The following is a 12180-nucleotide window of genomic DNA, read 5'->3' as shown; positions in this document are numbered from 1 at the left end:
AATCTTGAAGCAAGCAATTTTGAAATACTCACCAAGAGTTTAAAAAGTTTCTGTGTCCTTTAAATAAAATTTTTAGAAACATATCCTAAGGATTACATAATGATAAAAACCAAAATATTTAGAAGTAAAGATGTTCATTATAGTGTTACTTGGAATATAAAATTGGAGATAGAAACCTGAATCCAAATAGTTAATATGTAAGATACAGCATATCTAAAAGATGAATGTTATATGATAAATACAACCAGACTTGTAGAATAGGATAATATAGTAAAATAGTCACATTGTATTTCATTTTATTTTTATTGAAGTATAGTTGATACACAATGTTGTATTAGGTTCAGGTGGACAATTGAGTGATTTGACAGCTCTGTAAGTTATGCTATGCTCATCACAAGTGTAGCTACCATCTGTCACCATACAATGCTATTACAGTATCATTGACTATATTCCCTGAGCTGGTACCTTTCATCCCCGTGGTTTATTCATTCCATAATTGATAGGCTGTACCTCCCACTCCCCTTCATCCATTTTGCCCATCCCCACTGCCTCCCCTGTGGCAGCCACCAGGTTGTTCTGTGTATTTATGGGTCAGTTCTTTATTATTTGTTTTGTTTTTCAAATTCCATATATAAGTGGAATCATATGGAATTTGTCTTTTTTTTTTAAAGATTTTATTTATTTATTTGACAGAAAGCACAAGCAGGGGGAGGGGCAGGCAGAGGGAGAAGCAGACTCCCCGCTGAACAGGGAGCCAGACATGGGCTCAATCCCAGGACTCTGGGATCATGACCTGAGCCTAAGGCAGATGCTTAACTGACTGAGCCACCCAGGCGTCCTGGAATTTGTCTTTAAATACCAACACAACTACTAATAATAACACTACCAATTAAGTATTTGCTATGTGGCAGACATTGTGCCATGTGTTTTACGAACACATAGTAGGCATTACTAGCACCATTTTACATAATGAGATGCAAAATGAGATCTAGTGAAGAAATGTAAGTTTTGCAAAGCCACATAATTAATAAATATCTAATAAGATTTGATTCCCAGGTCTGTCTAATACCAAAAAACAAATAATTTAACTTTGCACTAAATTTATTATTTAGTTCCCTGTTAAATATTCTTATGAAATATTTCAGGATGACCCATTTTTACTGAGACTAGTTTTGGTATGTAAGGGCCATGTAAGACTAGCGAAATTTCAAGAACTCTGTGAGAATCCAAGGCATTTCCATTTTTCTTATGAGCAATACAATCTTTAGTTGTGTCAATGAATATTCCTTAATAATATGTATTATTGATTATAGATGATCAACACCTTTAGTTATATTTTCACCATATTTGACATTAGCTACTATTGATTATCCAGTTACATCTCAACATTTATTATTTATTTACCTTGTTGCATGAAAATTTGCTGGCACATTTTTGAAGATATGTGCAAAGAGTTTCCATTTGTCTATGAACAGAAGCAGATCAATTAATAATAAATTAATGGAGCAATTAAACTAAGCTCCATTTGTTGTGTACAGCTAGTAAGGCACTTTGCTAAAATATAATGTCCAACTTAAATATGCAACAGACCTAGCACTGGCAGAACCTAGTCTTCAGAAATCGTGTATGCTACCATACACGACACCAATGTTTATGAGAAGAATTTTCTCTCTTGTGGGTCATGGGAGAGTTGAACCTACTGAGCAGGCAGAGACACACTGAGGCATATGACAAAGACTGAGAATGAATGTCTGTCATTTTGGAAGGAGAATGAGCCCAGAGTCAGAAAATTGAGACTGAACTATTTGGATAGAGAGACAATTGTTGAACCCATGAAACTGTATCACCAAAAAGAAGTTTAGAGAATATATTTTAAGAGACAGAAAGAGAAAACACAAAGGCAACTGAAAAGGACAGTCAGAAAAAAAAGGAAATCAACAATGGTAGTGTCTTAGAAACCAAGCAGAGATAGAATTTTTTAAGAGTAGATGTGTAATAAATGTGTAATAAAAAATAAATAAATAAATTTCAAGGATAAAATGTGTAAAATTATGGAGAACATTTGAGGAGGAGGATGATTGAAAAGGAATCCGTGGATTTAGGGATTAAGAGATCAGAGATAATCTTTTCAAGAGTACATAAATACACAGTAAAGAAAACACACACTAACTTCTCCATCCCTAAACCTTTTTTACCACAAGGGAATCAGAATTGATTTATGTGAACAATACCTTCGTATTGAGGGATCTGTCCTCTCCTCTGAAAAAGCAAAGAGAAGTAACAGATTAAGATACATCGTTTTGTATATTGAAAAAATAAAAACTGTAAACCCAGTAAAGGATTGGGATATGACTTTATGATCAAAGATTTTGTCATATATTTGGTAGAACTGGAAGCTGTGCATGTAGACTCTTTCTTTAAAAAGCTCAAGTATATATCAAAATTTGAAGTTATACAAGTAAATGGACTTGATAAAAATACTAGGTGTGCTTTTTTTGTTTGTGTTTGTTGTGTGTTCTTTCTTTTTAAAGTGTAGAATTAAGCATGTTGAGAAAGTAAAGAGAGAAAAAGACCTATCCTTCAAAGTTAAAGATGCTGAAGTCTGAGACTTGATAGAGAATTTCTGCTTTATCCCATTGCTGCCATACAAATTCAAATTTAATTTTATCTTAAATAAATAATGGAGACAAAATGTGTAATTTAAGACAATTTTCCAAAAGATTTTCTTAGAATGTTACAGTGTCTCTTTAGGACACAGTTACAAAGTGATAAATGGTGAATCTCAGTAGAAATAACAACAACAATAATAATACTAAACAATTAGAGCTAAAGTGTCACTGAGTGCCTTCTATGTGCCTAGTACCTTTAGAAATGTTTTGCATGTATAATCTCATTTACTTTATTTGATTCTACACAACAACCCCATATTATTATCCCCATTGTTTTGCATAGGGGGAAAGAAGCAGAGAAGTGATGTCCATGGTCCCCCCACAGGTAATTGGCACAGATAGTCTATATCCAGGCAGTCTGACAACCCACACTTTAAAGGTCTGAATGCTATAGAAGGCGGACTGATTAGAGGCAACAAACTGATCCTCCCCCTCCTTCCTCCGGTTAATTGATGCTCTTCCTGATTATACTACTCTTGTAGGCTGTCAACTCCCAAACTCCCTGGATGCTTCACTGCTATAAATCTATACCTTAGTCATCGTAACAGTATTGTTACCTTTTCAAATGCCAAAATCAAATTGAGCTACCTAAAAAATCTTTATAAATAAATCCAATGCAACTTGTTAGGGTACACCCAGAGAGATTCGTGAAAATATTAGATGGAGCCCATTATAAAATTCTGTGACAGGTGGTTCATTTCCCATCAGCAAACAAAAGATCTGCTGTATCAACACACAGCTTCAAGTTGGTAATGTTCCCCTGAATATGAAGATTTCTACTTGTCAAAAAGAAATCTTTTAAAAGGAAGAGAAAGAAGCCTTTTGAAAATAATTCATCCAGAATCTAAATGATGTGAGGCATAGGCTGGTGGTGGGGAGAGGTGGGGGACAACCTGATCACTCCGCCCTAGTTTCAAAACAGCTGTAGATGAGATAAAAGCATGGTGTCATTCTCTCAGTGACTGGGATAGTTTTCAAGTGCCCTAGTGGGTTGCATTTGTTTCTTTCAGACTTCTATCACTTCAATGTTTTTCACTCCTAATTTTAAAAAACCTGGAAAATAATGGAGAAAAACATAAATCTACGGTGCTTAAGTCCTACCACCATATGGCACTTTTTGTGATTATTCTAATGCATTTTGATTTCTCCTGTACTTTCTGTTCTGTTTGTTTCACATTTAGCTCATGTTAATTTGTGTTCCTGTTTATATGTTCTATTTCTTTGTAAGGCATTCACTGTTTCTTGTTGATGAAGAGGAATTACTTCTTTTGTTCGGAGCTTTCGTTTTCCTTGGTAACTGTGTTCCAACAATTCTCTGTCCTCTTCATCTTCTACCACTATTCATTCTCTTGTTTGTGTCTTTGTTTTTCACCCATTATTGTTCCCGTGAAGATATTTTGTCTATATGTAAGCAACAACTAGAAAATTCACTACCATTATAAGAAAAATAATTAGCTAAAAGTTTTAAAGCCATTTTCTGGGAGTGGAAAACATGATGTGACTCAGCTTTTAATGTACGTAAAATTTACCTTGCTTCTCAACCTATTAATAGGCATTTATCTGCTGCCAAACTAATAACATTTATACATAAGTTATAAAGCAATGCTACTCACCATAAAAATGTATGTAACTTTGTTCACTGAGAAGCAATAGCTTCAACTATGTTTAAGTACGTGGAGAGCTTTCAAGGCAAAATAAATAAATAGATTGTGGAACCTCCACTTATTTATTCCCTTGGAAATACAGGTGGATTTTATTTGGAGGCACTTTATTCACTTATGAGTGCTTTTCAAAAAAATATAGAATGTAGAATCTATGGCAATAGAGAAAACATATCATTTTCACACTTCAAATCTAAGCCTTATACTCATACATTTTTGTGACCATTCTAATTATGCTTCATGTCTACAAAGGTGAGAGAGGAGATGGTTGGATATTCTCTGATGCTTTCACCTGAGTGACATTTCCAAGTTCTAGTTAATTCAGATCTATAACTAAATTTCTTCTTTATTCTCTTTCATGTTATTTCTTTACATTTGCACAACCTCTAAGCTTCACTTTTCCCCATTACAAATGATGGCCATTATTTCATTTTGTTTTCCTTAATCTCTCTTACAGAGCTAGTTCTGTACTCCATTTTCCACCCAGCCCTTGACATTCCAGGCAGTTAGAGAGACTCATTCCTGATATAACAGTTAACTGTGTTGTGTTCCAAACACCTTAAAGGATTGTTCACCTTTACTTGTGATGTTATTTTCCACAGAGCAAATAAAGAAAAATATCCACAAATGATCCATTAGATTTGCTCTTGGGTGCTGTTAACATTAGACTTTAAATCATCTTACTAGTCTACAAGTGACAGTCCTTTCCCATGAATAAAAAATCTCAAAATGAAATAAAATAGGACTTACTAAGTGCTTATATACTAAATGGAGTATGTATATTTACATCAACTAAAATAAATAATTGCATAAGTATTATAGATGCCATACCCACTTTAAACATATTAAAATATTTATAAGTCTAAACTCATGCTTTAGCAGTGGTGGTACATGATAATTCAACACAGAAATATGATTGTCTGAGGGGATTATACTAAGTGAAATAAGTCAAGCAGAGAGAGACAATTATCATATGGTATGTGGAACATAAGGAATAGCACGGAGGACCATAGGGGAAGGGAGGGAAAACTGAAGGGGAAGAAATCAGTGAGGGAGACAAACCATGAGAGACTCTGGGCTCCGCAAAACAAACTGAGGGTTTCAGAGGAGAGGGCGTTGGGGGGATGGGGAAACCAGGTGATGGGTATTAAGGAGGGCAAGTGGGTGTTATACGCAACTAATGAATCGTTGAACACAAGAAAGAAAGAAGAAAGAAAGAAAGAAAGAAAGAAAGAAAGAAAGAAAGAAAGAAAGAAAGAAAGAAAGAAAGAGAAAAAAGAATAAAAAAGCAATATGATTGTCTCTATTTTATATTCTAATGGCTAATACAATCTGCATTACTATATGAATAGAATAAAAATAATTGAAAAAGCAAAATGGACATGAACAGAGAAGTACAAAGAATAAAATAAGCATTTCAGAGCATAACACACCTGCATAAATATGTAATTGTTCATAAAATGAGCTCCGGTTATTTTACCTGATGTGAATCTGAGTTATCTTCTAATCCAGGCTTCACTGGAACATGGGAAGACTAAGACCCACAGAGGTCAAGTTACTGCCTAAAATCACAGATTAAGTAGTGGACAAACCTTGACCAGAATCTTGGCTTCCTGTTTCTTATCCAGTGAGGATGCCATGGAAATAAACAATTCTAGTCAAATAATTTCTTTTTGTTCCTTTTTCTTTTCCAATAGGGAGACCCACCTGCAGCTGTGCCCTGGGGTTCACTGGACCAAACTGTGGTAAGACAGTCTGTGAGGACTTTTGTCAAAATGGAGGGACCTGCAGTGTGACTGCTGGGAACCAACCTTACTGCCACTGCCAGCCTGAACACACTGGGGACAGATGTCAGTACTGTAAGTGAAAGCAAGTCTCACGAGATGATCTCACAGCAGACTTTGATGTTTACCATTAGTAACTCTCTTATCTCGATGTTCCCTCCATTACCTCAATTTCAGCAACCCCTTATTTTTCAGGCTCACTCCCTCCATCACCCCAATTCCAACTATTTTTTACATTTGTCCTCATCCTTCTCGTTTTAAAGATTCGATGTTTCTTCCTTCCCCAGCTTAGATTCTCGAATCCATCGTTGTAATCATGTCCTCGTATATACCCTCAGTTCCCATGCTCTTTCTTCCCTTCTGTTGCACTTTCCTAGAAAACTGTAACCATGGTTAAATCCAGTTCTCCATCTGCTCTGAACTGGTGCCCCACTGCTGGATGCCACTGAAGAAGAGTACATAATCGTACAGACAGGTCTCTCTTGAGTTTTTATCACCAATGTCAAATGGGCACTTACTATGGCTTCTACTGTGTTTTGCTAATCTATTGACTCTCCTATATGTCTATGTCAGATCTTCTCTTTTCTCCTCAAACCTCCGATCCCTGCTCCCCAAATTCATCCTGAGCTCAAGAACTTGCTTTCTATTTCATTGGTCAAAATAGAAGCTATCTGAAGAGAACTGCCATGAGCTGCCACTATCACATCTCTCAAACTACTTTATCTTATATCCATAGACTCTGTCTTTGTAGGAGTAGGAACCTTGTGTGCTATACTCTCCACTCATACATTCCATCCCTCTTAGCTACTCGTGGACACATCTCTTACAACTGTCCCCATCTTTCTCCTTTATCAATATTTTCCTCTCTCCCCAGTTCTTTGTTGAACAACCTTGCCTTGTGCCCATATCTCTTTCTACCCACAACTTTATTTCCCTGCTTATTTTTTTTACTTGTAACATTATTCTAAAGAGTTATATGCTACAGTTCCTCTCATTTTTCTTTTGACCTCACCTCTGGCAGATTTTTATCTTCACTATTTTGCTGAAATAGCTTTCATCAAAGTCAAGTTAATTTATTTTATTGTCATCCATGTTCTCATATTCAATGGCCAATTATCAATTCTTATTCTATCCCACCGTCCGAAGTTAATCACTACCCCCTTAAAACACCTTCATTTGTCTTTACCACTCTCGTGTTTTCATTCCAAGTTTACTGGCTGTTTCTTTTCACCATCTTTTGCTGGTTCCTCCTCATCTCCCTGACCTCTAAACATTGGAGTGGCTCATGACTGTACTCATATCTCTTTTTTCTCAAAAACACTCACTCTTCAAGCCTGTGATTTCCGTACAAATCGGAACATTAGAATAAACAGTTTTATAAACAGTTTTGTGAGATACAGTTTCCCAAACACCACCTTCAAAGATTCTGATTCTGTTAGGCTGCAATAGTATTTAAGGTTTCCCACGTGTTTCACATATGTGACTGAGATTGAGACCTGCTGCCTAGATGATTTCAACTGATCACATGACCTTCAATACTATCCAAATACAAATGATTCCGAATGTTTATCTCTAGCTGAAACTTCCACCTGAATTCCAGATTTTTATACCTAATTGTCTATTTGACAGTTTGAGTTGGCTCTAAATTAACTTGATTTTCTCACCCAAAATCGCTTCTACCACTGTTTACCCTGTATCTATAAAAAGAAGCACTCATCTCGGGGCGCCTGGGTGGCTCAGTTGGTTAAGCGACTGCCTTCGGCTCAGGTCATGATCCTGGAGTCCCAGGATCGAGTCCCGCATCGGGCTCCCTGCTCGGCAGGGAGTCTGCTTCTCCCTCTGACCCTCCTCCCTCTCATGCTCTCTGTCTTTCATTCTCTCTCTCTCAAATAAATAAAATAAAATCTTTAAAAAAAAAAAAAAAAAAGAAGCACTCATCTCTTAGGTCCAAGTATCTTGGATTCATCCTTTTTTTTTTTTTTTTTTAATCTAACCCACTTCATTATTTTTTAAAAGATTTCTCATATCCATTTTTTGTTTTAATTCCACTATAGTTACAAACAGCGTTATATTAGTTTCGGGTATATAATCCAGCGATTCAACAATCCCATACCTCACCCAGTGCTCATCACCACAAGTGTACTCTTTAATCCCCATTCATCTATTTTGGATTCATCCTTGACTCTTCTCTTTCTTTTACACCCCAACTTCTTTCTCACTTTTTCCTTTAAAACATACCGAGAATCTGAACACTTCTCACCAGCTCCATCCCCACTATCTTCATTGAAGTTTCCAGTATTTCTTACCTGCATAATTACTAACTGATCTCCATGTTTTCTCTCAGCACCCTCTGTACCGATTCTCAAAAGAGTAGCCACAGCTGTATGTTGTATTCATAATGAGAAGAATGGTTTTCTGTCTCAATCATATTTACTGAGATCTTTCTATATCCAGGCATTCTTGTGTTTACTTCTTTTTTTGCCTTAATTCTATTAATCCATTTAATCCCACTAATGAGCTAGGTGTTGCTTTTATTCTCATTTTGCAGAGGATGCTACTGAGGAGACACAAAGAGCCTCCTGAAGATCACACAGTTAGTAAAGGGGAGAGTCAGGACTCTGCCTGGGTAATCCAACTCCAGATCCCATACCCTTAAAAGTTACTCAATGTTCTGGCCCCCAGATGGTTTGATGTCATTGAGGTCCTCACAGAGAGTAGCCTCGGTCTCTGTTCACTGCAGGAAGTACGTGGAACAGCATCGAATCAAGCAATATGCACTGACTTAATTTGAGAGTCAAGAGCAATATTAAATATTTCCCTTCTGATGTTACAGCAGGGGGCCACTTCTGCTGTAGCAGAGATTCGGTTACAGATTGGTGTTTCCTTTTCTAAGTGTATGTTCTGCTCATGTAGGCCAGCCCCTTGACATATATGAATGCCACTACCCTCAGCCAGTGCTCTTTTCACATTGCTTTCCTAAGTTATCTCTTAAATATGTGTCATAGGCCCGCAGAGTTTATCTAGCAAAGATAATCCAGTCATGTGCAGGTGTCACACCGTGCTTACGTCCTCATGGCTCTCCCCTCCTCCTCCTTCCTCTCAACACAGCAGAATATTCCAGAACAACTTCCACCTACTAACTCATGGGCTTTTTCTTTTTGGCTCCAATATTCTCACAACCCTGAATGACTTCAAGCAAATCAGGGACAACACCAGCTCTTCCCCTGTGTATTGCAGACCCTCATTACTATCCGGACTACTTTTTCTCTTATTCTAGTAAAACCACACTTACCCTGCTTCTCCACATGTCAATTTCCCTAGCATTGCGACTTTCTCCTGTTAGTCTCTTCCTCTGGAATGCACTTTCTTTGGATTCTTCCTCACCTTCGTCTCTCCATGCCAAATCCTATCTGTCCCTGTCTAGTTTAAAGGATGTTCCCTTTGTGAGGTTCTTCACATCTGCCCAAGAGAATGAATCTTTCTCTTTGAATTTTCAAGTCACTGCTTCTTTACCTCTGTTTCTATTCACTTTAATCTGGTATTATTGTTAATTGTGTGCTTTCCTCCTATTTGTCTGGGATGACCTCTTTGACATTACACCCAACAATGGCATTTGTCAAATAAATAAATAATCATAGATAAATAAATGAAAGCAGTTTGGAGACAAGTTAATAAAGAACAATCAACTCAATGTACAAGAGCTACATTTAATCGGGTACAGCCATCTGGTATTTTTCTGTGCAGCTTTTCTCTGTTCCCAATTGGTCTATCATCATAGAATGTTGATCTTTTTTTCTTTAACTTCAAAAAATTTTTTTTAAGTTGAAGCATTGCCATTTTTTATTCTTTTTGATCTAAGTTAAAAAAAATACCATGTGGCCATCATTATAGCGATTTGGTTTCTTAAAAAGAATAAATGCAGTTAACATATATTTTAATTGGCAACTTAATAGAATCACAGTCTGAGGTAGCCTGATGCATTATAAAAGGCTGCATTATCATTTTATTATCACTATTAGCAGTCATAGCACTTCCCACGTTTTACTGCAAAGCACTTATTAAAATTAACCAATTAATTCTTAGACAGAGGTTAAATAACTTGCCTAAGGTCCTGAAGTAGTAATACTACAGTCAGAATTGGACCCCTGGAATTGTTGATCAAGATGTCAACAAACATAGTGATGCTGTTCTTTGGCAGCAAAATAAGTCTGTGGACAGTGTCATTAAAATGATAAATCCAACAGCTGACAAAAAAGCATAATAAATTTAGGATCTATTATATGTGAGTCGGCAAGGTTCAGTGGACCTGGTGTTCTGTCAAAATTGTATCTTGCATATACAAAATCTTCTCTCCATAAATGAAGGAATGGCAGAATGGTTCATTACAGTGCCTAATTAAAGGTCCATTAGTGGGAGGTAAAACATCAGTTCTTAGTTGTGCTGAGTAAAAACATTTCACGATTCTAATGGCAATTTAAAATCCTGAGGTCTAAATGCAAATTAATTTTAACAGAAGCACCCAGGGAGGAGAGACAGAGATAAATAATAGCAAAGTAAAATTGAGTATTCTTTAAGTAAGTTGTTTAAGAACAAATATAGCTCCATTTTGTGCAGATCTGGAGCAAGGATTTCTAGTAGAAATAAAAAATAATAATAAGCATGGCATTTCACATTTAAATCTGGATGTTAAATATGAGGTCAATAATATCTGAGGGGGGCGCCTGGGTGATTCAGTCGGTTAAGCTTCTGCCTTTGGCTCAGGTCATGATCCTGGAGTCCGGGGATGGAGTGCCACATCGGGCTTCCTGCTCAGTGGGGAGTCTGCTTCTCCCTCTGACCCTTCCCCCTCTCATGCTTTCTCTCTCTTTCACTCTCTCTCTCAAATAAATAAATAAAATCTTTAAAAAATAATAATAATATCTGTGGTTATTAGTAGTTAGTAACATTAGGGCAAAAGGGCCAATGAGGACCAACTCAGTCTGTGTCTAAGAGCCCGGTGTTAAAATCAAATGGCAATCTGTTTGTACTCTCATTGATATTTTTAAAGTTCTTTAGTAATCTGCTTGAGAAGCCATTATAATTTAAATTAGAACATAGTTTATTAGATATACACCTGTATGATTTAGTCCCACTGGTTGCAATAAGTGCCAACATGAAGTAATATTTCAAGTTTATAAAATTAGGAGTACTTGACAGTAATCCAAACATTTCATCTATTGTAACTGGTAGTAGAACCATCGTCTATCAAGTAATTATAAAAGTTATGAAACATAGATGTGTGTCTACCATATGTGATGACATGATGGGATTACTTTTACTTTGCAGAGCAATTTTGTTTCATTAGTCAATTGGTCAGTAAACAAATTTGGTATTTACAATGGACCTGTCACTATTAGGCATTGAGAAAACAGCGATGTCAGAGATATTTCTTGCCCTCAATGCGTTTGCAATCTAATGTGTGATTCTGAAAAAGATACAAGTTACATTAAAGGCAGTCTAATGAAATACAGTGGTTAGCACAGAAAGAAAATTCAGCCTATAGGAAAGATTTCTTGAAGGAAGTGACATGAGAACTGAGTCCAGAAGGAAGAAGCAGCTAACTAGATGAAGAGAAGCAGTGAGTGGAACAGAATTTGCAAAAGCCCAGAAGGGAAAGACTGTTGAAGTTTACCTTTTCTGTTTCTTTTTTTTTTTTTTTTTAGATTTTATTTATTTATTTGACAGAGAGAGAGAGAGAACAAGTAGGCAGAGAGGCAGGCAGAGGGAACAGGAGAAGCAGACTCCCCGCTGAGCAGGGAGCCCGATGCAGGGCTCGATCCCAGGACCCTGGGATCATGACCTGAGCTGAAGGCAGCAGCTTAACCGACTGAGCCACCCAGGTGCCCCTACCTTTTCTGTTTCTATTTGATTTTCCTACGGGAAAGTTGGCAAGAGAAATAACAAATCACTAAAAGTGTATAATGTCTTGGTCACAGAGAAATATGCTGTTAAACATTATTTTCTCTGAACATATATTCTCACACAACCCTGTGAAGTATTATTAATCCAATTTTACAATTGTGAAAA

At 36.7% G+C, this 12180-nt stretch overlaps 1 protein-coding gene across 1 annotated transcript in view; it reads left to right on the top strand.

The window, feature by feature from the left end:
• The window catches only part of LRP1B (LDL receptor related protein 1B), a 1839752-nt gene that overhangs the window by 1769619 nt on the left and 57953 nt on the right, over positions 1-12180 (top strand). The window contains exon 84 of the mRNA XM_045868938.3: positions 6028-6189. Within this exon, the coding sequence (XP_045724894.2) occupies positions 6028-6189 (162 nt within the window). The remainder of the gene's footprint in view (positions 1-6027; positions 6190-12180) is intronic.

The sequence above is a fragment of the Mirounga angustirostris genome, unplaced genomic scaffold, assembly GCF_029215605.1.
Source record: "Mirounga angustirostris isolate CCGP_5_RB_7025 unplaced genomic scaffold, mMirAng1.0.hap1 SCAF_3, whole genome shotgun sequence".
Classification (NCBI taxonomy): Eukaryota; Metazoa; Chordata; class Mammalia; order Carnivora; family Phocidae; genus Mirounga; species Mirounga angustirostris.
The sequence above is the reverse complement of the archived record's forward strand: the minus strand, read 5'-3'. Positions and strand labels throughout refer to the sequence as shown.